The 27997-nt window shown below is 49.4% G+C and overlaps 1 protein-coding gene across 1 annotated transcript; it reads left to right on the top strand.

Moving 5' to 3' along the window:
* The first annotated feature begins 149 nt into the window (after window positions 1-149).
* On the top strand, window positions 150-27997 carry arrb2a (arrestin, beta 2a). The gene is made up of 15 exons (XM_066722705.1): window positions 150-302; window positions 19430-19460; window positions 20203-20263; window positions 20879-20923; window positions 21182-21378; window positions 21848-21907; window positions 22315-22382; window positions 22825-22960; window positions 23074-23158; window positions 23493-23565; window positions 24524-24661; window positions 24911-24994; window positions 27380-27456; window positions 27666-27720; window positions 27844-27997. The coding sequence occupies exons 1-15, from the start codon at window positions 280-282 to the stop codon at window positions 27941-27943; spliced, it is 1233 nt and encodes a 410-aa protein (XP_066578802.1). The 5' UTR covers window positions 150-279; the 3' UTR covers window positions 27944-27997.

The following is a 27997-nucleotide window of genomic DNA, read 5'->3' as shown; positions in this document are numbered from 1 at the left end:
TGCCGGCCCCTCTTCAGCGCCACGGCGGGAGCGGATTGGTCGGGCTGCCCCCTGTCCGAGTCGGTGATTGGACGACGGCTGTGTCACTCTGAGGGGAAGTGGGCGGGTCCCGGCTCGCTGTCAGCCTGGATCGAGGCTTCCGTCTGGAGGCTGCGGAAACGAGAGAGAGAGAGAGAGAGAGAGAGAGAGAGAGAAAAAGAGAGAGAGAAAGAGGGAGTGAGGGAGGAGGACGCGCTATCGAAACAACGCAGAATTACACATCTACACCAGCCGGCGGAAATGGGGGACAAGGCGGGGACCAGGTAAGCCCGTCCGTCGGTTCCCCCGCGGTTTATACACGGACACGGGTGCGGGGGGGACCCGGGGGTGGCGGGGCTTCATTGGGGGGGACGGGGACGTCGGTCCGCCTCGGTGATTGCGTGCACCGCTGCCCGAGCACGATCGCAGATGAACCGTAACCGCAGCCAATGCAGCCGATGTATATCTGTGTCCATACATATGTAGAGACGTATAGAAACACGTCCATGTCCCCTCCATGTTCCCGGGGACGTGTGGACACGGACCGCCGCGGCGACACCCGGCTCTACCTGCCCGCCCCGGGACGCGCAGCAGCGGCGTGGGGTGTCTGGGTTTAGTGGGTTGGGGTGGATGGATATCAGTGCGATCGAGACGGCTCTGTCTGTGCGGTGTCTGCGGAGCTGGAGGCGTGTGTGTGTGTGATTTGTACACTTGTGTGATGATGATGATGATGGTGATGGTGATGGTGATGGTGATTATTCACCCGATGTTAATTGCTCGCCTTCCTGAACCCGGACGAGATTGTGCCTTTGCCGGGCTGTGCTGTGCTGGCCGTTTTGCATTTCCTTGAGTCTCCAGCGCCCCTGTCGTGACGTGCTTTCTTGACGTTTGCATCGCAATAACACCCCGACATCCACGCTTTGCATATGTGCATTGAACACACGCACACACATGCACACACATGCACACACACATGCACACACACGCACACACACGCACGCAAACATGGGGCGAGAGAGAGAGCAGCTCTGTGATCCGTCTTCCGTATTTATATATATGTGTGTGTGTGTGTGTGTGTATATAGTTATGCACGGTGGGATCCTGTCGGGGCTGCAGCAACGCAGTAGGAAAAGACACAGACGGAGCACTGGGGGGCTGGCTGGCTGGGTGGGTGCGATTCACTACTGGAAATATCCACTCGTCTCCAGCTGTTTATAATCCGGATCGTGTCGCATGTGATCTGTGCTGTGTAGACTTACTCCAGAGCTACTCCAGACTGCTGCATATGGTACACTGGGATAGTCAGTCACGGACACAGCCTTAATTGATATACAGGGGGATGCTGAGAGAGAGAGAGAGAGAGAGAGAGAGAGAGAGAGAGAGAGAGAGAGAGAGAGAGAGAGAGAGAGAGGGAGAGAGTGAGTAGGTGTCTCCGCTGTTCTGTATGCATCCAAACTAACTGCATCATTTTGATTTTTAGTTTTTTTCCCCCTCTCCCCCCTCTCTCTCTGATGGTTACGTGTGTGAGGAGGGAGAGGGATACAGATAGGGTGGCCTGTTTCCCCCCACAAACACACACACACACACTCACACACACACACACACACAAGCCAGCTGCCATTCAGTCCCCGTTCCCTACCTGCGTAACGCACATCTGTGTCAGTCCGTCTGTCTCCTCTCCCACACGCCTGTGAGCTGTGATGGCTGATATTCATATTTAGGGGAGACTTGGCCCTGTTCTTGAAATGATTTTATTGCCACATAAACTGGGGGCGGTAGTCCGTTCAAGAATGGATTATGATTATTATGATCCATATCTGGGTCACAAAAGCAGGTTGGATATGGACAATTCATACGCCAAAACCAGCCCCATAAATATTAACAGCCACTCCATTAAGAAAATAAAAATGGGTCAATTCATTCTACCACACATGGCATCTCCCCACCTCTGTAAAAGATGGTCCTGCTCGATTGTTACACCTTCACATCATTCACTGCAATGTGTTTGTGGTTTAAATTTGTAAGGCGAGGCGGAGAACCCTTGAGATATTGAGATATGCTATATATATATATGTAGAAGGCTCCTTATGAGAGATACTGGACACGCCTCCTTCCGCTGTGTTGCCCTCAGGATGTGCGGCTGTGACTTGTGCCAAACGTGGTGGCCAATTTAAATGGGTCAGGCTGGATTCTGACGGCAGTGTTGCCCAGATGAGGCCCGACACTTTCTGTCGGCATGGACTTGTCGTACTTTTCTGTTTTTGGGGACTTGCAGTGCTATCCACGCTGTGTGGTTTGCCATGTCAGAACCGCGGGCAACACGTCATTCGATAACCACGTCCTGCCACGCAGCGCTCGATGCGCGCGGGCGAGGAAGGCCTCGTATGGGTTGTAATTCCATGTATTCAGATACTTTGTGGGAGAATAGCTGTAGATACGCACTTCATTTTCACACGCACACGCTAACTCACATTCACACTCACTCGGGCCTTAATGTGTTTACAGACAGCTGCGACACATACATGACAAAGGATGACATTGCACCCTTACTCAGCTTGTTACCACAAACAATAGGCCCGGGCCTCTCTGGACTCCTGCTGGATCACGCAGGACCGGGACTGGGATCTCAGACGGTTTCCAACACGGGCGAGTCTTTTGGTGTCGCATGTTGATGATGTCAGCATGGCATCATGAACCGGCACCAAGGAGGCCAGCCCCGGGGGGTTTCAGGGGTGTGTGGGATGAGCGAGGCAGATGCATTGTAGCACGCCGAGGATAATCCAGACACTTTTACCCCCTTCAGATAATGGAGAGGAATAAAGAGACATGAGAGACAGGAGACTGAACTTTGATACAGGTGTCCCACATATCAAGAGCATCACGATTTGCATACAGTGTGTTACAGTGACGGTGGTTTTCACACGTATGCCTCCTCCATCGTTGACTCCTTATTGGCTGTGCCCAACATCTCTCTCCCTCTCCCTCTCCCTGCCCTCTTCTCCGTACCACTGTGACCGTGTCTTTTTCCCCCTCGCCTCCGTATGGGTGTGAACGTTGCTGTGTCAGGGCTGTTTCCGGGCCTGGGAAATGTGTGCTGTGTCAGGGCTGTTTCCTGTGACAGTGGGCCTCTGGAACCAGTATTAGAGAGTCAGAGGCAGCGGGGGGGGGAGGTTTGACTTCTGCCTGGTTCCTGTTTGAGTGAACCACTCAGGGTGACCTTTAAACGTGTTTACATCTTCCCCGCCGCCTCCCCCCTCGGCCGCCGCACAGGGACACCTCTTGGCTTCCCCCACCGAACTTGCTGATGTATGACATTGTTTACTGCCGCTCGGATCTGGGTTTGTTTGTTTGGCCTGTTTTTGGGACTTTTTTCTTTTTACCAGGTGTCCTCTCGGGAGTAGCCCAGGCTATTCACCCGCTTCTTTTCTGTGTTGAGTGAGTGTGTCTGTGTCTGGGCTGAGTTGGCCAGGCCAGGCCAGGCAGCGAATAGGAAGTCTTGGTGTATTCTCGACTGTCTTGCTTTCCTGCCTTGTGCCCCCCATCGCCGACTGTGCCTGGGCAAATCTGGGCCGAGATTGGGGGACTGATGGACAGTGGGTTTCTGGAGGTGGGCTGTTGCCTTGGCTTCCAAACGTGTCCATCTCATTCTGAAAGCAAAAGGTTAACATCCAGACCCCTCCATTGTCCTTGTAGGGGGAAGGAAGGGGGTCCATTTGTCTCGGGGCGGGAACAAGGGAGTGAATTTGAAAACCACGGAAACGAGGCGGACCGACGAAAACATCCTCTGCTTAAAAGACAGGAGAGAGAGAGTGCCGTGAACTATCCCTTTCACGGCACTGAGGTCCGCCTCCTGCCAGGCCTCACCCGGTTGGCCGGGTAGGCGTGCCTTTCAAGTGGCGAGCGGCTTTATCGGCATCGTAAATCCAATTCTCCGGTCATCAGAGGCGGAGTGAATACATTAGCACGGCTTTTAGTGAACAAGAGTCTTGTGTCTATTGGTCCAGCCGGCCCAGGGCCCGGTCGCGTCATTGGTCTGAGTTAAACGTCTTGTACAGGGGGGGATGTATTACTGGTCTTCGAGCTTATTCTGTCTCTGTCTCTCTTCTCTGTCTCTGTGTCTGTCCCTTTATGTCTGTCTCTCTCTCTCCTCGACCCCCTCCTCCCGAGACCTCATTGACTCAGACAATTTATAATCATCAGCTCAACAACAATCTTAATAATCGTCATCTTGGTTTTAATGATCATAATCTTATTGTAATCGTTCTCTTCATAGTCATGATTGTAATTGGAATCATCATCATCATCTCCGTAATTATAATCTTCATGATCTTAATTTCAGTCACAATATTTATAGCGACTCGTAATCAACCTAACCACCATCTAATGAATAAATACAATGATAGCGACAACAATAATATCCACAATAAAAACAATAACAATCCGAATCTCTATCTGTGCCGAGGCGCCGGGATGGTTAACTGGGAGGGAGGGGGCTGGGATTCGTCTCCCGTTCTCTCCCTGCATTGTCAGCGCAAGACTTGAGGCAGCTGGAGAGCCCCCCCCCCCCCAACACACACACACACACACACACACACACACACAATCTGCGCTGCCAGGAATGTGGCCTACCCCTCTGGCCCGCCACCGTTCAGGGGTCAAAGTCTGAGCTCGGTCACGGTCGCCCTGTTCCCACCACGGCAGCGCTCGCATGGACGAGGACTCAAAAAGGGAAGGAGATATTAGGAATCCCAGATTGAGATGTTTTTAAAGACCAAATGATTCTGGCCGGACCGCAGGCCGACTCCTGTGGGGGTTGTGATGTCAGCGTGGCTGGCCGGAGTTGCAGAGCAGCAAAACAATCCTGAAAAGGCCTATTTTGGTGGGTTTGTTTTTTCCCCCGGATCGGGCCTGCCAGTGGCTTCTCTCTTTCTTATTTTGCTGCGCCACGGCTTTGTTAGCTGGCAGGGTCTGGGGTACAGTGCCAGAGTGTTTTTGTGGCAGAAATCTCGCATTACATTGATTTATTATTGTTGTTTTTATTAATTTCACATTACAAACTCATTGAATAAATCAACATATTCAATGTACGATCTGTGGTCGCTGCTGGAAGGACGCTGTGCCTCTCGTCTGGCTCGGCCTGGGTCGGTGTTGCCTGGCCGAGCGATTTCCTGAGGCCTAATTGACTCAATCATAATCGCCTTAATCGTCATAAGAATCCTAATCTCAATGGTAATCTTAATCGTACGGGCTGACCCAGGTGAGGCGGAGGAGGGGGGTGTTGTCAGCGCAAGTGGCGTCCAGGACAGCGGGTCCCAAGTGCGCTGGCCCTGCTTGTCAATAGTTAACGAAGTGTCAGTTTAACGAGGAACTGGGATGTGCATCTTAAAAAATGTGTGTGTTTCTGTGTGTGTAACTATACATCTCTCTGACCGTGGCCTTGCCGGAGACTTAACGAGGCCGTAATTGATTAATTGGATGTTTGTGATTCCTGCCAGCTGTTGCAGGGCCTGGGAGAGACTGCAATTGCTCTGAGAATAGAGGGATTGTGTGTTTGCGTGTGTGTGTGTGTGTGTGTGTGTGTGTGTGTTGAGTTCTGCTGTTTTGTAAACAGTCCAAGTCAGTTGTTAGCTGAGTTTGCATTGCAAAATCACACTCGGCTCCCTCTGTTAGTATTCAAATGCAGGCTCGGCCCACACTGACACACCAGCACAGTGCATCGGTCTCTGCTCCTTATATTCTCAGCTTCTGTTGGCCTGTCTTTCTTCTCCGGTCTCTGTTAAAGCTGCACCTGCAAATAACTTAAATATATATGTTTATCACTTTACACTCCCTCCATTTTTGCCTGCTTAGAACTTCTTAGATGCAAAAGTGCTTAATATGGACATTATAAGACGTACAGGTATGTGACCCTGAAACTAGACAACCTGTACTATAACGTAGCTGATTATGATTAGACCTATATATTACACATTTATATTACTATATTACACGTGTTTTTAGAAATTGATCTTTTTCCTCCATTAAAGTCTACAGGAAATCTTGATATGAACATTTTATGTTGGAACACCACTCAAATTGAAACTTGTCGAGTTGTTAGGTAAGAATAGCATAAGACATGAAAGAATAATGTGCATTGGAAAAAAAAAGGTCTATTTGGGAAAGTTTTGAGAATTTATACCACAAAATGCGTTCAAGAGGGCCATTTCTCCATTATAAGAGCTAAAAGCATGTGGGGCCACTCAAATGAAAGCATACCAACTACAGAATCAGTTTCTGCATTGTTGATAATGATTAGACACACTATAAAACCACACACACACACCGATTTATAAACATACACAAGAAAGAACTAACGAATACTAGGCTGGATGTTAGTTGGGGCCACTATTTGTCTGCGGAAGCCAGTGGGTTCGGGGAAAGGACTTGGTCTGAGGACTGCTGGCTGTGGATGTGCTGCTCCCTTCGCTCTGCCTTTGATTTCCAACGAGGAGAAGGAGGTGGGGAACCGTGGTGCAGTGGTGTGAGAATGTGGAACAAAGCCAGGGAAATAAAGGAATATTTTGAAACTGGTTTTACAGGTAAAAAATAAACACAGACACTTTGTCAGATGTGCAGCCCTTGGAGCCATCCGCGCTTGGAGACCGTTGGCCAATTATCTGTGGACGTTGGACTCGGCATTGTCTTTCCTGTTCACGCTGTGGCTTGAATGGTGGCCCTTCTTTCGCAAGAGGTTTGACTGTCGGTGACGGTGTTGGATTTGCATAATTGTTTTAGACCTCGGCGCACATGTTGCTGCAGTAATGAACCGCTGCGATGAGGCGCTGCGCTCTGACGGGACTCGCAGCATTGGCCTTGCGATGGAATTTCAGCCGCTGCTAGGCAACGTCTTTTTTATTTTTAATAGAACATTTGCTTAATTTATCACAATCTGTGGTATACTGTAGTATTTACAGAGCAGCCGGCGCAGTTTTGCGTAACTCACCCAGTGAATTACTGCGGCCGCTGCCAGCGCTGATGATCTGATTAGAGGCTCGGTTTCCTCTCCGGGAAGAGGAGTTGGGGGTCACTTGTGCCTCCCATTGTTGTTAAATTGCCCGTTGTCATCCGAGCCCCTCCTCTGAGTGAGAGACGATTGTACGCCGATTGTACTGCGCCCGTTCGCTTGAGCACAGTCAGTCGGGGCGCGGTTTGGGTAGGGATGGAGAGAATGGGGGAGAGGGGGAGAGAGGGAGAGGGGGAGAGGAGGAGATGATCTAACTGCCCCAGGCCGGTCATCCTCTCAGGCTGGGCTGTAGTCTGGTATGGCTGGGTCTCCAGTTTGCTTTGGCCCCGGTGTCTGTTTGTCTGGGCAAGGAGTGTCTTCTGCACATAGCCCCGGGCTGAGCGCACCCTCCCTGCGCAGTGTTGTGGTCTCTCTCTCGCTCTCGCTCTCTCTCTCTCTCTCTCAGAACAACAGATAGTAACTAAAGATAAGGAATGTGTGGTTTGTGTTTTAACGGGACTGAAGTGTAAAGAGCTACAGTTCTCTCTGTTGTGTGTGTGTGTCCCCTCCCCGGTTCTACTGAGCTTTATTGGCATGACCATCGTAAGCAGTATTGCCAAAGCAGTTGGCATAATAATGAATATTGGTAAACATAAGGAGATAAAAATAATGTGTGTGCGTGTGTGTATAGCAGGGAAACCATAAGATAGTAGGAATAATCATAGCATTCATAGACCGTAAAAAAGGGAGTGACTGATAATGATAGGGGAGCAATAGCAGAGAAGGGAAGAGAAACTGATAAGTAAAAAATAAATGAATCATCAGGATCATAATAATATATAGGAATGAATAGACAACTAAGAGAATATTTAAATACTCAAATGTACATAAGGAAAAAAGTTACATACATTAATAACAATGAACGCACTAACATTGATACCAACGGACTAAAGAAGCAGAAATCTTTCTCCGTCTCTCCGTCTCTCTGTCTCTCTGTCTCTCCGTCTCAGCCAGTTGGACAGTCTGACCCGCCGGGTCTCAGATTTGACTGTTTCCCTTGTCATTTGAATACAGAGATAAGGACGTCCTGCATTCCCCCGTCCTGCTGCTGTGCACAGACGTCACTGCATTCAAATCCTGCTCAGCCCTGTGTTTTTATAGTGCCTCTGCGATCCTCCCCCGGCTCCAAAGTTTACCTTTCTTTTCGCCCCCCCTCCCCCGTCTCTCTGTCCTGCAGGAGACTATAAACAGAAGTGATGAGTGTGTGTTAATCGAGGTGAATTAATGCATTGGTTTATTTTGGAAAGTTCCGATCTGGACTGAGGGGCACTGCTCGACGGCAAACAGAGCAGCACGTGCAGGCGCTGACACACACACTGCATGCACACACCGCTTTTTCAGTGCTGTTTTGTTTGGGTGCTGCTGGTGTTGTTTTGTTGGAAACTTGTTCTCGGCCGCACATATCCTGTAGGCGCGTCGCGGCTCTGCAGTGACACAGCTGCTCTACGACTCTGAATTCTCTGGCTACGCTTACGATGCCACTGAGGACAGCCTGTGAGAGAGAGAGGGACACGCAGAGATGCACAGAGCGAGGGAGAGAGAGGGAACTGTAGCTCTTTTAAACTTCAGTCCCTAAAACTCCAAATTCCTGTCTTTAGAGGGGTCTGACATAACTCGCGGGTCCCATTGGGGGGTCTGACATGAGTGTGAGCGTGTGTTGTTGTCTGTGCGAGCGCAGGGCCCCGCGGGGCTCTTGTGTAAGGGGACTAAACCGACTCCAGCAGATCCAAAAATTCCAATGCCTGTTAAAGCCGTGCTGGTCCGGGGTACAGCCTGCCCCCCCACCTCTCCCAGCCGTAAGCTCTTAATGGGCTGACTGTGGCAGGCAGGCTGGGCGCTGGGCTGCTTGTTAAGCTGGCTAATTACAGAGCTGATTACGTCTTGTTAGGGCCCGTGGGACCGTGAGGCTGCCTCTCTGATTAATCTGATCCACACTTTCTCCCCACCCCACGTTTCTCTCTCTCTTTCTAATTTCTGAGTGTCCATCTCCATTTCTCTTGCTCTCCGTCCTTATCTCCCTCTCCCCCATCCCTCTACTCCACTCCTTCACATTCACAGCCCCCTCCACACGTGAGACTTGCACAGTCAGCTGTTTTGTGCATCAGATCTTACTAAAACGTCTCCTGACGCAAAGTCCTTCCTCATTTTCTTTTTCTGGCTCGGCCGTGTTCCTTCTGCTTTCCAGAGTGTGGGTTAACAGGTTGCAATTACAATAAATGCATATATTATGTGTTCTATTTACTCTCTGGCTCCCGACACGGCATAGTTGGGAGCTCGTTGGCTGAAGGAGATTTGCTTACTGTTCGTGTGATATTTAACTTTGTTAACTTTTCCAACATCACGCGACAAAAAACTTGAGGTGTTCGGGGGATGGGGGGGTGGTAACCATGCCAAAGAAAAAACAAGAGACTAATGTGTGTCTGTGTGTGTGTCTTATGTGCTGCATGTTTTTATATGTATGTGTGCGTGCATACATGTTGGTGTGTGTGTTTGTGTGTCTGTGTGCGTGCCATGTGCCACATTTCTTCCCGTATCGGAGGGTCATGCTGCCTGAGCCACACTGAAAGGCCTCGGTGGCTGTGAAAGGGGACGTGTGTGTGAGGGATCCAAGACACTGGTTGCTTAGCAATGTGTGTCTCCGTCTCAGGGCGATGCTAAGTCCCGTCCACTACAGCAGGGTCTCCAGCCCTGGTCCTGCAGAGACACAGCCCAGTCCACTACAGCAGGGTCTCCAGCCCTGGTACTACAGAGACACAGTCCAGTTTGGTACACAGTCTTTTTGAAGGGATGCTGCACACGGGATAAACTCTTAAACAAATGCTCCCGATTTTAAGAAGCAATTTAATACCTCAGCTACAGATGTGCAACCCTGGCTACAGATCTTTTGCCACTAATTGACAACATTCATAAAAACCTACTGGACAGGCGGCCGCGGTCCAGCAGGTTTCAGGGACGTTGCCAATTAGTGGCGCGAGTTCTGTAGCCGAGGCTGCAGATGAGAATCAAGAACCTCGCTGTAGAAAAGCAATGCAGACGTGAGCAAGGAAGATGAGTAAGGGTGTATTTTGTGCGTCACATCCGAAGTCGGTCTTCCTTCTGCTCTCCGCTGTTTTGAAATCGTGGGAGGTGTGACTGTGGTGCAGGAGACGGGAGAATTGAGAGGCGTCCAGGCGAGTGGCTTGGGTTATAAGGCAGGGGTCAGGTAGAGGTGAAAGTAGGCCACTTGTGCGATACAATAGTTCAGAGTGACAAAACTGAGAGATCCCAAACATGTTCTTGTCCGGCTCCCCTGTCCGCCCCACACGTACGCACACGCCTGTCTTCACTCAGTCTATACGTTTAAGGGTGTCTGGGGTAGGTTAGGGAGAATCATAGATGGTGAGCGAGATTCCAGGAACGTAGAGATGAGACGCAGAGATAATGTGAGCGAAGGGGTGTCAAGGAAGTGAGAGATTGTGAGAGTGAGATAAGCTGGGGTGTTGTGTGTGTGTGTGTGTTGGTGCACCGGAAGCCAGCGAGGCAAAAAGGGGAAATGCAAGCATTGCAAGATTGGGCAAGAACTTCAGTGATGGCTATCTCTTTCTCTCTGCTCTATCTCTTGCTCTCCCCCACTTCTAACACTCTCTCACACTCTCCTCTACTCTCTCTCTCTCCTTTCAACTTCAAAAGTTGCTTTATTGGCATGACATTAGTAGTATGGCCAAAGCTGATGCATACACATTAACAACAATAATAAACAATGAAAATAAAACTATTTTCACCTCTCTTGCTCTCTCCTCCCCCACTTTTAAGTCTCTATCCCCATTTTACCTCTCTCTCCTACCTCTGTCCTTCTCTTATCTCTTCCTCTATTTATCTAGCAGTTTCTCCCCCCCCCCAGCTTTCTCCATCTCTACTCGGAGCTATGGGGATTATACTACATTTAAGGGCTTAACCAATTAAAAGCAGTCCGTTGGACAGAATATCCCCTGATTGGATGACGGGATTTAGGTAAGCCCCTGGACCTTCTTCTGTAAAACGGGGGTGGCGGCGGATGAGGCCACATACTGATAGCGAGAGAGAGAGAGACGCCCCTTTGATTAATTTGTTACTTTTCTCGGTTTATGTGTCTTTCTCGCTTTTGTATACTTACAGCAAGAGATGCGTCCATTTTTAACCTATTTTTGTGTGTGTGTGTGTGTGTGTGTGTTGGGGGCTGGGTTTCCTCAGCTGTGTGGCGGAAGCTGCGATTGTTGGACAGAGCAGAGAGGATGTGTGTCCCACCCCCACGGCCATCCTCTCCCCTCCTCCCTAAGCAGGGTTACGGCACACTTTCTCTGTCTCTCTCTGGCCTCACAATACTCTCCCCAATCCTTTTACAGATATCCACCATAGCAAACACAGTATAGTACACACGAGACGCACAGTAAAGCAGACATACACAACATACACATTGCACATACACCTTGTTACAAACTAAATAAAATAGTTGCCATCTGTTTTATTTATTTATATGCTTTCTTCCAAGGCGACTTAACAAGGTTTTACTGGCGTACACGTACACGTCCCCCTTTCATCAATTACAAGGTCTTTAATCTGCAGCCCAGTGTCACAGGGCCTAATAGACACGAGTCATTACTTCTTTGAGGGTCAGTTGAGCTCCTTGAGTGTGTTTGTTGTCAAAGGAGGACTTTATGGTCATCCGTGGATGTGTATCCGCCCCCCTGTAATGCGCAAGAATTAGCAAACCTCTCACAATTGGTCATGTGATCTCCGGGTAATGAATCCAGGCTCGAATTAACGACGCTAATTAGGGCTTTGAGGAGGAGCCGGATGAATGTGCAGGGTGTAAGCGAGTCGGCCTGTGTTGCACAAGGCTGGGTCTGTTGTGAGAGTATTGCTGAGTTGTGGTGATCAGTGACGCATTTCACCATAAACTGGGGAAGCTGCAACCCAGGGCTTCACATTATGAGAATGCAAAGATAAAGGAAATGCAGTTTGGGTTTCCTATTCAGCAGTCCGATCGAATACCATAATGGATTAAAAACAAACCTGCATATAAGTGTAGAATTTAGTTATTGGGGTTATTCCGGAAGTTTCTGGAATGGATGTTAGGGTATATTGTCAAAAGTGTAGAATTGAGAACAAGGGCAGTGATGTTCAGACTGTACAATGCACTAGTCAGAGCTCATCTGGATACTGTGGACAGTTCTGGGCTCCACACTTCAAGAAAGATATCGCTGCTCTAGAGGCAGTTCAGAGGAGAGCAACCAGACTTATTCCAGGTCTGAAGGGAATGTCCTACTGAGAGACTGAGGAACTGAACCTTTTCACCCTGGAACAGAGGAGACTACGTGGGGACTTGATTCAAGTCTTCAAGATCATGAAAGGCATCGACCACATCAAACCAGAGGAGCTTTTCCAGATCAGCAGGGACACACGCACCCGGGGACACAAATGGAAATTGGGCTTCAAGGCATTCAAGACAGAAAACAGGAGACACTTCTTCACACAGAGAGGCGTCACAATCTGAACAAACTCCCCAGCGATGCGGTTGAAGAGACAATTTGGGAACATTCAAAATAGACTGGAGAGAATCCTTGGATCACTCCGTCATTAATGGACACCAAACAAGCACGATGGGTCGAATGGCCTCCTCTTGTTTGTAAACTTTCTTATGTTCTTATATTTATTTAAATAGTTTACTAGTTAAGTGTAGTTATCTCTGTTAATAATACAGTAATCCCTTGACAAGCGCCCGAGATGCGCAGTAGAAGTATGCGGCGAGCACGGAATCCACAAATCCTCCTAAATACTTTCTTCTGAACGTACTTCTCATGACAGTACAGCACCGAGGTGCATAAACACTGAGACGTCATCGTTTTTGCTATTGTGCTATACTCGTTTTGACGTGCTGCAGCTGGGCACAGTGGATACTCGAGACCCCAGAAATGCCAAAGGATTATGCCAACGCCCCCCCCATCACGGCCCTGTACTGGGATGCTGCGGCTGGCATGTTTGCAACCGATCAAAGTGGCACCTACGCATGCGCAAAAAGAGCACACTTTTATTCGTCGTAGGAACGGGTTGGCGTTCTTTGTCGTCATAAAGGAATTCACGAACTCTCCCATTTCAGTTGAATCTGCTGACACAAGTACGGCTGCTTTCACAGAGCTCTAGTCTTGGAGTACCTTACTAGACCAGTTCTTCTGAACAGGCTGTGAAAAGACGCAACAAAACGCAGCTGTTTGGGGGCGTATTTAATGGAGGAGAATTTTACGCCTGGCAGTCATTTGTGATTGTCAGCATCGCGAGTTTTAATTGAGGGGTTAATTGATTTAATGCACAGACACAAAGTTAACACTGTGAACACAATCATATTTGGACCTAAACCAACCAACCAAACAACCAACCAAACAACAACAACAACAAAAGGAACAGTCAAGTCTATCATATCAAGTCAATTATCACTGTTTGCAAATGTTGGGTTAACACAACATCACTAAAGGATGTTAGTGTGTTTCCGTTTTGAGATAAGAAAATATCGCCTCAAATAGGAGGTTTTACGCCACCCTCCTGATTCAAAGCCCTGGGGAGACACGACCCAAGTTATAGATTCAGAAACGGACTGTGTGTGACATGGGTGTGGTGGCTGACGCGGTTAATGTTCCCAGTGAGGGTTAAAGTTGGATCAGCACTAGAAACTGAGGCTGGAGATAGACCTGCACTGCACTGCACTTGTCCGAAAACATTGTTTTGTTTTAGTTCTGCAGTCCAGTGACTTGGCGGACAAAACAAGAGGAAGTTGTGCCCAGAGGCTGTGTGGGTGGCTGTGTGCCACCCTGGGGCTGCTGATTTCAGGGCAGCAAGCATTTTTCTCACTTCCTGGAAAACGGGAAGAAAAACAGAGACAGAGGAGAGTGGGTTTGGGAAGGACTTCAGATTTTTTTTTTATAATCATCTATTCCTGTGCTTTTTTATGCTACCTTAAGCTTGATAGTAAAATGATAGAAATGTTGTTGGGAATCGCTGGCCTACTGACTCTCCCACGCTGGTACTCGACAAGACTGGCGACCGGCGGATGGCACAGATCTCCTCTTGTCAACGAACAAAAACATACTTTTAGAAGAGTGAGTGTGCAGAGGGAGGCAGGGAAACAGAGAGCTGGAGAGAGAGGTGTCATTGCTGTGATCAAGTGTGTGTGCGTGTGTGCATGCGTGTGTGTGTGAGTGTGTCTGTGCCAATCACTCCGAGCGTGCAGATTCTGGCATAGGCGTCCCACCCGATAAGGCAAATGGCCACGAAGTTCAGATCTGAAGCAGGAAGTGTGTGTGTGTGTGTGTGTGTGTGTGTGTGTGTGTGTGTGTGTGTGTGTGTGTGTGTGTGTGTGTATGAACTCTTGGAATAGAGTTGAAAGGGTCAGGAGGCCCTAGGCAACATAGCACAGCAGAGAAGGCTGTGCAATCTGGGGTCTGTCACTCCACACACACTCACACACTTTTGCACATTTACAAACTCGGATACACACACACTGTCAGACATGCACACGCACACACACTCGCATATACTCGCACAGACTTGCACACTCCCTCTCTCTCTCTCTCTCTCTCTCTCTCTCACTCTTTCTGGATATCCGCTGACAGCCCACATTAGAGGAAGTGCTTCTCTGTGGATAGCCCTTTGACAGGAAGTGCTGTGGGGGGGTGGGAGGGTCATGTGACCAGTCTTCTTCAAGTGTGAAATGCTGAGTCGGAGACTTGAGTGCAGTGTCCCACCCCCACCCCAACACCCCTGGCAAGACGTGTAGCCCACAGCACAGAGCCAGCCACAAAATATAAATATAAACTAACTAGGTGATTTCAGCTTCCAAATTACACTCTGCAAACTTATAAAAGTGGAACTTTGACCTTTTGCAGCTTGTTGAGAGAGAGAGAGAGAGAGAGAGAGAGAGAGAGAGAGAGAGAGAGAGAGAGAACAACAGACTCAAAGATCATTCCCCCCCCCCTCCCCATCCCCATCTCCCTCTAGCTGTGACCCTGTGCCGGCCCAGGCAAGCTAAATGTAGCCCCCCCGTCTCCTCCCTGTGGACACCTGCCACTGTGTTGCTGTATTTAGCCCCAGATCAAGGACCCGTGTTGAGCTCTCGGCCTCGCAGAAGTGTGTGTGTGTGTCAGTGGTGGTGTGTGTGACTGTGGTGTTGGGGTTGTGGGGACTGTGCTGAGCTGCGGTGTGTTTCGACAACAGTTTCTTCACTCTCTTCACTTCCCTCGATCTCTCGCTCTCTCATTCTCCCTCCCCCTCTGATAGACTCGGTGATTTCTGTCTCCTCTTCTATTTGCTCATGGATTTTTCCAGTGCAGTTTCCTTCCCTACAAAAAAGACATTAATAAATAAAGCGGGTTTGAGTACAAATGAAGTGGACTAGCGTCTGGACACGCAGGCATACGGAGGGAGGGGGCGGTGACTGACTGACACACGGACCCACGGACAGGGGAACAGTGACTGACATAGAAACTGTGTGTGTACATGTGTGCTGGTGTGTGCGCTAATAAAGAGCACTAGTGTTTGTCCGCGTGTGTTCCTATGTTTGACTGAAGACTTGCTTTTTGCACATGTGCATTTGTGACACAACCTTATTGTGTTCACACCCGGGCTAAACGTATATATATTTTTTTGTGCTTTGTCCTGTTGCCATGGTAACTTGAGGGAGCCCCGTCTGGTTGCCATGGCAACCAAATGAAACCTGCTTGTCTTATCTGTATGAGTTTCTGCCCTGTTACCGGTATATCCCCTGTCTGTGTGTAAAATCTACCCTTTCCTAATGTCTAATCTATGTACCGAACTTTATGGATAGGCTGACCCTGTTCCAGTCCAGTCAGGGACTCTGTACCAGTTCAGTCCAGTCAGGGACTCTGCAACAGCCCATCCCTGTCCAGTCCAGTCAGTGACTCTGCACCAGCCCAGCCCAGTCCAGCCCAGTCTAGTCTAGTCAGTGTCTCTGCACCAGCCCAACCCAGTCCAGCCCTGTCCAGTCCAGTCAGTGACTCTGCACCAGCCCAGCCCAGTCAAACCCAGTCCAATCCGTGACTCTGCAGCAGCCCAGTCTAATCCAGTCAGTGACTCTGCAGCAGTCCAGTAAGTGACTCTGTACCAGCCCAGCCCAGTCCAGTCAGTGACTCTGCACCAGCCCAGTTCAGTCCAGTCCAGCCCAGCCCAGCCCAGTAAGTGACTCTGCACCAGCCCAGTCCAGTCCAGTCAGTGACTCTGTACCAGCCCAGTCCAGCCCAGTCTAGTCCAGTCAGTGACTCTGCAGCAGCCCAGTCCAGTCCAGTCAGTGACTCTGTACCAGCCCAGTCCAGCCCAGTCTAGTCCAGTCAGTGACTCTGCAGCAGCCCAGTTCAGTCCAGTCAGTGACTCTAGTATTCTGTGTGTGTAAGTGCATTTGTCCCTCTGTGTATGTAGAAGGGTGTGTGTCTGTGTGTGCGTCTCATTCGGTGTGTGACTCTGGCGGCAGCCCTCGGGGTGGATGTAAGCCATGAAGTATTAATCAGCCGTATTCATTAGAGCTGGGGAGCCCAGAACCATGGACTAATTGGCTTTTAATCTTTCATCAGCCGAGCTCTAAGAGCGAGAGAGAGGGAAAGAGTGAGGGAAGGAAAAGGCGAGGGAGAGGGAGAGTGAGACGAGTGTGGTCCTGAACTGTGCCAGGCTGTATTGTCGCAGTGGGACTGTCGTGCTTCTACTGACACATTTCAGTGGGTCGGACTGGATTACAACCGGAGAGTTGCCCAGATGAGGCCAGACCCTTTTTGGCTGCAGGGGCTTGCCGTACTGTCTGAAGACCGAACAAAACCGAGACAGTGTTCTATTATAATTCTGCATGTCTGGATTTTAGATTTAGTAAGATTGTTATTGTATTTAATTTCTTTAAACGCCTAGTCTGTGCTTGTGGGTTATCAGGGGACTAGTGGGTGTATTTATTAAGCCCAAAGTTTTGTCATAATGGTAATTGACTTATTTGTCATAACGAAGTTTCTGAGTGCATCTCCTGGGTGTGTGGGACACTCTCTCTCTCTGTCTCTCTCTCTCTCTCGTTCTCACACACACATCCACACACAATTGCACACACACACTCTCTCTCTCACACACACACACCTGTGCTGCTCACATCTGTGGTGATTTACATCAGCCCAGCAGTGCTGGTGCCCTGGCTTTTGTTTTTCTCTGTGTTTGATCCCTTCATTGCCGGACGGAAAAAGAAAAGGAAGTGGGTAAAGAGCGAGAGAGAATGAAAGAAAGAACAAAGAGAATGAGAGAGAGAATGAAAGAAAGCACAAAGCAAATGAGAGCGAGAGAGAAACAGAGAGAAGAGGCTAGGCGTTCCACAAAAACAGGAAAATATCTCCTCACATTAACAAAGATCAAATAGAGTGAGGGTGGGAGAGGGAGAGAAAGAGAGAGAGAGGAAGAAGGAGAGGAAGAAAGAAACCGAGATGTGGAGAAAATTTATGTCGTGATGTGGTCCTGTTTTGTGGAGGGACCGGTGAATCCAGCAGCAGACATCCTAAATCCTAAACCTCCATAATATATAGATTTAGTTTTGGTGTGTTGCCCGCCATGTGGCAGGGTAATCTCCCCCTCCGGGCTGCTTGATTCACCCCAGCCGTGACGATCTTTCCTGTGCAGGGTCACCACATCCACCACCCCCCCAAACCGCAGACCTGCACACCTGGGGATGTAGCACCTTAGATCAGACAGTTTGAGTGTGTGTGGTTGAACTGTGGCACTGAACAAATGAAGAATCGACAGGCCCCGCCCCTTCTCCTATGGTGGCAAAACACCACCAAGCAGAAAAGAGAGCACTCTCCCAACACCCATCACTGCAGTGCAGCGCAATGTTCCAGCTGTCCCACTCCACCTTCATGTTACAATGACTATCTCCAAACACCAAGCACAAAAGGGAGCATGACCGCAACACCAGACTTCAACACCCACTTCTTCTCTCCCTTTTCCCAAACATCCACCCCAAAATCCAAATCTCACTGCAGTTATGTCACAACACCAAGCACCAAAGGGAGCACTCCTCTAACACCTACCACAGCAATGCCTTGCTCTGTGTCTGTCTACGGCTGATGCTGGTGCTCTCGGCAGTAGATCATTTCTGATTCTCTGGGCAAGTCCAGATTATGGCTTTGCGGCCGAAACGTGGCGTATTTTGGGCATCTGCTGCGTGGAGGACCAAGCGCAAACCAAAATATGTGAACAGGAAGCAAAACAATTTGCTTTTATTTTCCCCCTGTCAGTGTGAGCCGCTGTGGGCGCGGCCTGCGTGCGTCGGGACATCACGAAGCACTTCCTGATTCTGACTCTTAAGGCTTTTAACCTCGTTATAATTCCTGTAAATTGACATGGATCTGTGGGGTTTACAGAGACTGTCCCTGTTCATGAGATTCTGCTGCACAATCGCCGGGATGGGGCCGGGCTCCAGGCCATTCCTCCTTTTCTGGGTCTTAGTGCCTGGACGGAGTCGGGCCGTCCGGTTTTATTCCAGCTCTGCTGATTTCTAAAGCTTTCTATTATCGAAACGCCAGCACAAACTCCACTGTATGTTTAAATGTGTGCCGGTGTTCAGGGAGGGAGGGACAGAGGGAGGGGAAGCATTATTTTTAGCGCTGCCGAAAAATACCAAAAAAACCAAAAACCCAAACCTCTCTCGGCGCAACCCTGCTTCCTCTCCTGCAGCAGCTGAGAGGTGTGTGTGTGTGTGTGTGTTTGCAGTGTGTGTGTTTAGCAGGTTGTGTATAAGTGCAGTGTGTGTGTCTGAGGGAGTGTGTGTTTGTAGCAAGGGTGTGCATATGTGCAGTGAGTGTGGAGTGCTCAGAGCTTAGTGTGTGTTGTGTAGCAAGGGTGTGTGGGAGTGTATCCCCTCCACACACACACACACACACACACACACACACACACACACACACACACACACACACACTTACACTCACACACATTCACACTCACTATCTCTCTGTCGGCTGATACAATAATAATATGAATGATGTAGTGAGCTGTGAATACTATTGACAAGCAGTAGATGAGTCAGAAAGTGGATATAAAAATAGAGATGGCAGTTTTCCTGTGATGATGATGATGATGATGATGATTAATATTACACAAACCCCCTTTGTTTCTGCTTTTTTACTCCCCAACCCCCCACCCCCCCCACCGGCAATCAAGTGTGCTGAACTTGGCCTGTGCAATATACACTCCGGCCACTGGGGGGCCACCCTGAGACACAGCTACTCCATTCAAACAATGAGCAATGCGTACGGGCATGATATATAGGTGTCTCTGTGGATTGTCAGCCCCTCATACTCTTTTTCTTTCTCTCTCACACAGAGTGTTCAAGAAGTCCAGCCCCAACTGCAAGGTAGAAGAATTTTTACTTTCTTTTGTCTTTTCATTAATTGTGTCGCTCTCTGACTGTGCCGAAACGGTTAACGCAGACACCCCTGTGTCCCCATGGACTGACTACACCTCCTCCAGGGCCCTGTCTCGCTCCTTCCCTTCCTTCCTCCTTCCCTTTCTCCTGCGACTGGATACAGCAGCCTGCCACAGCCACTCTTCTCTCCCTCCGTTTCTCTCTCTTGCTCTCACCCTTATGTCAGTATCTTCCTCCTTGTCCTCTTGTCCTCTTTCTCTCAGCATCTCTCTGTTCCTTGCCTGATTTAGTCTCCCCAAACGCCATACCATTTCTCTCGTCCTCCCCGCTTCTTTTTTCTCCCTCGTTCCGTTTGTTCTTGTTTTCTCTCTCTATCCCCAACCCTCTCTTTACCTCCTGCCACTACCTTTGCTTTTTCTTCAGTCCATCCTCTTTCTCTCTCTCTCTCTCTTGTCCTCTCTCGCTAGTCTCCCCCTCTCTTTGTCAAATCTCTCTCCCTCTCTCTGTGTGTCGGTGATGGAGGGGGCAGTTAGTGTGGAAGATGTGTTCTGTGAACTGCCCCCCCCTCCAGGGAAAAGAGTCTTCAAGAAGGGAGTGGAGCGCCTCGGGGTCAGTCTGAGAGGGAGAGAGGGAGGGAGAGGGAGAGAAAGCTGTATCAGGGGTTGTTTCTTTGACAGACTTCTTGCCTGATAACTGATAACCTCTCCCTCTTCTCTCTCTCGTTGTGCAGCTCACAGTGTATCTGGGGAAGAGAGACTTTGTTGACCATCTGGACCATGTGGACCCAGTAGGTGAGTGTCCGTGCCGATGAGGGTCAGGGGTGACGGACTGATACACGGACACACTGGGTGACAGACTGATACAGGGACGCACTGACACACTGAGTGACGGACTGATACACGGATGCACTGAAACACTGAGTGGTGGAATGATACACGGACGCACTGACTGAGAGGTTTAAAAGGAGAGGAGTCAGAGATCGAACTGCGCTCTGCTCCCGTCCCCCACCACCTCCTGTTCAGGGGGAATGCTACTCCTGTGGGTTGCCTACACAGTTGTTGTTGTTGTTTTCGAGCCTCTTGGATCTGGCCCCAGGTCCTCTGTGGTGGAGGGGACGCGGGAGTGGCTGCTGCTATGGTTTCGGTCCCCCCCCCGAGGGAGACTGGGCTCGCTGGGATCTGTGCTGTTTTTAATACGAGAGAGACTGTAACACCTACTCTCACACACACTGACACTCTCTCGCACACTCCCTCTGTGACCGGTAACCGCACGACGAGCACGGAACCAAGCGTGATGGTGTTGATTGTCGCGTGTCTCTCTTTCTCTCGGTCTGTTCAGTTGCATTCAGTCCACGGTGTTAAACAACGCACAGAAACTAAAACTGCTCTCTCTCTCTCCCCCTGCAGACGGAGTGCTCCTGATTGACCCAGAGTACCTGAAAGACCGGAAAGGTAAAAAGACCTTAGCTCACCTTTGCTCCCTTCTTTCTGTGTTCCTCACATCCCCCCATCCCTCCTTCATCTCTCACCCCTCTCTCTTAAAACACCTTTCTTTCACTCCGTCATACCCTCTCCCTTGCTCCCCTCTCTCTTCCTCCATCTCCCAGTGTCCCCCTTTCCTATCCTATTTCTCTTTCTTTAACTCTGCCTCTCCTTCCTTTCATTCCCATAGTCCCATAACCAGTCTCTCCCTCTCTCTCCCCACCCCAGTGTTTGTGACCCTGACGTGTGCGTTCCGCTATGGCCGGGAGGACCTGGATGTGCTGGGCCTGTCCTTCAGGAAGGACCTGTACATCTCCACCTTCCAGGCCTTCCCCGCTCTGCCGGAGGAGCGCCGGCCCCTCAGCCGCCTGCAGGAGCGGCTCCTAAAGAAGCTGGGGCAGCACGCCCACCCCTTCTACTTCACTGTAAGAGCACACGCGTGACACGCGGACACTGTAAAACTGGGCCAGCACGCCCACCTCTTCAACTTCACTGTGAGAGCACATGCGTGACACACTGATACTGTGACGCTGACACACTGACATTGTAATACAGGGTCTGCACGACCACCTCTTCTACTTCACTGTGAGAGCACACACGCGACACACAGACACACTGATACTAATACTGGGCCAGCACACCCACCCCTTCTACTTCACTGTGAGAGCACACGTGTGACACACTGATACTCTAACACTATGACACACTGATACTGTAATACTGACACACTGGTACTGCAATACTGTGACACACTGACACTGTAACACCTGGTAAAATGTTCTACACTGGTACTATCACTCTGGACCAGCACGCCCCCCCGCCCCCTCACTGTGAGAGAATACACAGCAGTCCAGTGACATCAGCTCTGATATGTGTGTGTATTTCTCTCCGCAGATCCCTCAGAACCTGCCCTGCTCCGTCACCCTGCAGCCCGGCCCCGAGGACACTGGCAAGGTACTGGCGTAACAGCCAAGCACAGTCGCACACGCATGTTCACACATGCTCAAAACAGGGACAGAGCCTCACTCTCACACACACACACACACACACAGGGGATCAGGCCGCTGTATCACAGGTACAGTCTGAACAGGCGTGTGTTGAGTAATCGCCTGAAGGTGGTCAGGAACTGAAGTGGAGAGGAGGCAAAGTCAGTCTTCTGGCGCAGGAGGAGCGGAGGGTTCTGGAGAGAGTGTAAGGAGAGATGAAATGAAGAGCACTGATGGTTACTTGCAGAGTCGCACACAGCCAGACCTCTCACACACAGGGCGCTGTACATAAGACGCCTATAGATGCACGGGTAAATCAAGCCGTCAACTTCCCCATTAAAATGTCTGTCCGTCCGTCCGTCCGTCTGTCCGCAGGCGTGTGGGGTGGATTTCGAGATCAGAGCATTCTGTGCCAAATCGGTTGAAGAGAAGATTCACAAAAGGTCAGTCTCTCTGTCTCTCTAACCTTTTGTGTGCCAATATCAGCGACAGTGTATTAGTCTCTGCATGTGTCTGTAGTTCAGGGTCAGCAGGTGACTGTGTGTTTGTGTGTGTGTGTGTGGGTTGGTTTATGTGGTTTACGAGGTTTTTTAGGTTACAAACTGTTATTATGCAAAAATGGTGGTTTATGAGGACATTGCCAATGTCCCCATAATTCAAAATGCTTAAAAAACATACTAAATGATGTTTTTTTGAAAATGTAAAAATGCAGAAAGTTTTTTATGGGGGTTAGGGTTAGGGGATAGAATCTATAGTTTGTACAATATAAAAGTCATTATGTCTATGGAGAGTCCTTATAATGATAGTGGCACCAACGTGTACGTGTACGTGTACCATAGTCTCCGAGAGTGTGTGTGTGTGTGTGACGGCATCTCTGTGCTGCAGGAACTCCGTGAGGCTGGTGATCAGGAAGGTCCAGTACGCACCAGAGAAACCCGGGCCACAGCCCATGGTGGAGACGACGCGCAGCTTCCTGATGTCGGACCGGTCCCTGCACCTGGAGGCATCTCTGGACAAGGAGGTACTTGTGCACCCACACACACGTGCACGCACACACACACATACGTCCCTGTCAAAAAACGGTCTTCTGCTATCTGATTCTCACCATTTTTGTTTTATTCTCTCTCCCTCCAGCTGTATTACCACGGAGAGCCAATCAGCGTCAACGTCCACGTCACCAACAACTCCACCAAGACTGTCAAGAAAATAAAGATCTCTGGTGAGTTAGAGAGAGGGAGGTACTCCAGAATCAGTGGCTGGGATTCAGATCCCCTTCCCTCGCTCCCTCCCTCCTTTTTCCTCTGTCTCCCAACTATGGCATACAGACACCGAGAGAGAGAGAGAGAGAGAGACGCACACTGACCAACAGACAGACACGCACGTCCTGTCTGCTGGCCAGTGCATGTTCACAGACTGCTGGGAGCTCCCTGGATCCCATTCCTGGCAGTCAGGACTGTGGCCGCCTACAACGCGGCATCCTCAGAGCCATAGTATGTGTGTGTGTGAGTGTGTGTTGTGCTTTGTGTAACCCCTGCCCTTCTCTCTCCTCACAGTGCGGCAGTATGCTGATATCTGTCTCTTTAGCACTGCCCAGTACAAGTGTCCTGTGGCGCAGGTCGAGGCAGAGTGAGTACCCATCTCTCCTCTCTCTCCTTCCATCCCTCCATCTTTCTCTCTTTCTCTCTCTCTCTCTCCCCCATACTCTCTTCAGTCCCTCCCTATCTCCTCTATTGTCAATCACGTCTCCAAGCAATTTGAGACAGCATCCTGTACAGACCATAATAAGTGAGGGAAAGCAATCGGATCAAATCCACCAACCAACTGAAAACAAACTACATTTCCCACAGTCCATTTCACTGCCGGCCAATCACACGGCCCGATTTCCACCACGCTCCCCTCCGCCCCTTCCTTCCTGTTGCCCCACAAGGACATTACAGTCCTCCGCTCAGCCCACTTCCTGTCTATGCCCCACCCATTGAGCCCCGCCCAGCCAATCAGCCCTCTCATAAAGCCTCTGACCCCTGCCCTTCCCCTAATGGCACTCTGCCCCGGTCCTGGCCCTGCCCCCGCCATGATGTCACAGTGCGTGTTCTCTCTCAGTGCTGCAGGTGACAGACGTGGTGCTGTACTCCAGCGACACCTACAGCAAGTCTGTGAGCTCGCTGTTCAGCCGGTGAGTACAGGGACGCCCCCCCCCCATCCCCTTCCCCTCCCCCCACAACCGACGGACACCCCCCAAAATACCGTTCGCCTTGTCCCCTGAACGCTGGGACCCCACCCCTCCCGAAACACAAACACTACCCCATCTGGGCATGACGTCTGCAGTGCGTCCATTGCTGCTGACCTCCCTCTGGCAGTTCTTCAATTACGAGCAATTAAATTTGATTGATTGATTGATACAGGAACTCCTGTATTCTGTCCCTTAATACTGTGTCCCTGTCCCCATCCCCCACCCTATTTCTCTCTGTTTCTCTCTGTCCGCAATCCTCTCTCTCTCTCTCTCTCTCGCGCTCTCTGTCTCCCTGCTGAATGGACTGAGTAACACAGTAGTGCTGTTTCTCTCTCTCTCTCCCCCTCCTCACAGTGACCAGGTGTCCCCCAGCTCCACGTTCTGCAAGGTGTACACCCTGACCCCCATGCTCAGTAACAACAGGGAGAAGCGTGGCCTGGCGCTGGACGGCAAGCTGAAGCACGAAGACACCAACCTGGCCTCCAGCACCATGTGAGTGACACTGATACACTGACGCACTGATACACTGACACGCTGACGCACCGATTAGCACTAACCTGGACTCCAGCACCACGTCACTGACGCACTGAAACAGACGCACTGACGCAATGACACTGACGCACTGGTTGACACCAACCTGGCCTCCAGCACCACGTGAGTGGCAGTTACATACTGATGAACGCACCGATTAGGAGGGGTACATCGATTAACCCGCTGACACACCATCCCTTTGTGTTTCAGAGTGAAAGAAGTGGCCAACAAGGAAGTGCTGGGCATCTTGGTGTCCTACCGGGTCAAAGTCAAGCTGGTGGTATCGCGTGGCGGGTAAGGGTTCGTTGTGTGCTGTGCCTATGTGCTTCCTCCTCCCAGTCTCCCTGGTTCCTCACTCACTCTATTGCTGGGCCATATATCGAGTTTTTGCGATATACTCAATACTTATATTATATTACAAAATCCCTGTATCCCAAGACTCAAGTTTTTGTCATTTGTATGCAAGTATGTATAGCTGCAGACCCGGAAACCATGGACTGTGGGAGGAGCAACTATTTTTTTATGCAGCCAATCACTTTGCAGGAAATGCTTGTCAATCTTTGTGGCCAATCACTTGCAGAAGACCCTTATTGGTCAATTTTAATTTGGCCAATCGTCATCTACGTTTATTAAAGTAAGGCGGGAGAAGGCATGAAGATGAGGGAGCAAATGTGTTTCCGTGGCATGTTACTATCAAATAATTTGTATTGATGTTAGTAAATGTGTCGTTTTGAGGTCCTTAATCAGGAGATGCAACTGCTTATCAAGTTGCATGTTTATTTTACAAACAGACGGTGCTAGAGCCATTTTTATGTATTAAAGTAAATCCATAATAGTTATTAATTGTGCTGTGATTTAAATGGGAATGTTGTTTTTATGCAATTGGTATGCTTTCGCCCCCTTGCTACCTTACGGTGTACTGCAGTCAGCAAATGGGGTGTAAGAGAGGAAGTGAGCCAGGCCAGGCCCTCTTACAATTGTATTATTAACACAGTGTTCTCTAATTGCGTTTGGTGTTTTGATAGGAAATGGTTAGATAAAATAATTAATCAAAGGAAAATATCCGTCTTTTGTATTCAAGTTGAGTGTGAGTCGGAATCCTTCTCCTCGGCTTGGACTGTGGCAACTTCTTTGGAATTAAAAAAAAAATGAAGCAATTATAGACGGGTTCGTGGAATTACGGTCTTACATGTTACACTCGCTATATTAAGATTTTTTTTAAAGCAATGGAAGCGAATGAACAAAATAATAGTTAGCCAGTTTTAATGATATGTTTGAATTACACACAAACAGAAGCGAATATGGATTGATATATATATACAGGGTTTCACAATTGGCCCGCCTGGACAAACATATGCGTGAGGGAAACAAAATAATAACTAAAAGAAACTAGTTCCGCCCCACTCTCGTTCACCCTGGACAAACCCGATCTGCAAACACCCCCGACAATACGTGATCGCACACCCCCACCCCCCCGCTAATTTAGATGGATATAATTTGTGGTTACTATTACTTGTGTTGTTATGCGATATTTTATATATATCACGTTATATATATGTTGCGTGATCTCTATTGCATGTGTTATCTATTGATCTTTCTATCTATAGGTTTTTAAATTAACTTTATTTCACAAATCCATAAACAATAAACAGTGTACTCCTATCCATCAAACCACAACCATTGCAAGAACCCCAAACCCTCCAACACCCCACCCCCCACATACTGTCTCTTATGACAAGCATATATATATATATATATATATATATAATATAATAGATAACAACAACACAAGTAATAGTAATCACACACATGCGCTGTAATGTGTTGCGTTCTGTGGACTTCATGAAGTCTATTCTGCAGGCTTGAGTGCATTTTTCATCAAAATGTAGGTTTACAGCCAGTATTTGTTATTGTGCACATTATTTAATATACTCTAGTATAATGTCAGGTAAAACAAAAATCATGACAGCCTGGCATGTGGCATTTGTTAGTTTTGCAAATGTAATGATTAAAGGAAAGACTTACACAAGAAATATTGAGATGTATTTTGTGTATTGTGGTCCCCCCACCCTGCTGCCTGCGTCCTTCTTTTTGTTGTGTAATTTTATGATTTGTCTTTTTACTTTTTTTGCCTCCCTGTTTTATCCATCTCTCTCTCTCTCCTGGTCTCTGTTGCCCTGTCTGTCTCTCTATCTTATTCTGCTCCTCTGGCTTGCTCTGCCTCTCTCTCTCCCCTTTTGGTGTCTCTTTTTCTCTCTCTCTCTCTCTCTCTCTCAGTTTCTCAGTGGGATGTTGGTGAGGTGAAGTCAAGTTAACGTCCTCTGTTCATGTAGATGAGACCCCCCTCCCCCCTAGATCCAATGAGCCTAGTATCAACAATAGCCACCCCCTCCCAGAGCGAAACAAAGACCCCCAATCCCAAGCGTCATGAGCCTCCAGCGCCAGAGACCCCCCCCCCCGTCCCCCCCTGCAGGATATAGTCATCGACGAAAACCATGAAACCATATAATTAAGGACTATCTTTGACGTTAATACCTGTCAGGGAGAATATGCTACCCCCTGTCCTCACACCCTGGGCTCTCTGTGTCGGTGCCGAGATGGGCTGGCAAGGTGTGAGCGTGTCGTTTGTCCAGGCTCTGCTGCTGTTTGACATGTCCTCCTCTCTGTCTGTCCCCTCAGTGATGTGTCTGTGGAGTTGCCCTTCGTCCTAATGCACCCCAAGCCGTCAGATCAGCCCACCTCCCGGCCACAGTCAGGTAAGAGCAAGTCCCCTGCTGACCTCACACTGTCCCCCCACACTGTGACCTTACTGTGACCTCACACTGACCTTACGGTCGCCTCACAGTGTGACCTCACACTGACCTTACTGTGACCTCACAATGCCCAATGCACCGTATAGCTGATTTGGTAGGTTTGCTGACGGGTTGATGTGTTGCTTATTAACCCTCGGTCTTCTTCCCCTCAGCTGTCCCAGAAACAGACGCGCCAGTGGACACCAACCTGATAGAGTTTGAGACGAAGTGAGTGTCTTCATGTCTCTCTCCCCCATCTCTCCCTCTGTGGTATGTATAGTGTTCAGTGTGTCTGTATTAACACCTCTCTCTCTCTCTCTCTCTCTCTCTCTCTCTCTCTCTCTCTCTCAGTAACTTCTGTCAAGACGACGACTTCGTGTTCGAGGACTTTGCGCGGCTGCGGCTCAAAGGCATGAAGGACGACAAGGATGAGGACGACCACTTCTGCTGAGCCCCTCCCTCCGCCAGGCGGGTGCAGCATGGGGGTGGCGGGCCAATCAGGGGG

This window comes from Amia ocellicauda, chromosome 14 (assembly GCF_036373705.1).
Source record: "Amia ocellicauda isolate fAmiCal2 chromosome 14, fAmiCal2.hap1, whole genome shotgun sequence".
Classification (NCBI taxonomy): domain Eukaryota; kingdom Metazoa; phylum Chordata; class Actinopteri; order Amiiformes; family Amiidae; genus Amia; species Amia ocellicauda.
This window is presented reverse-complemented; position numbering and strand designations above follow the sequence as displayed.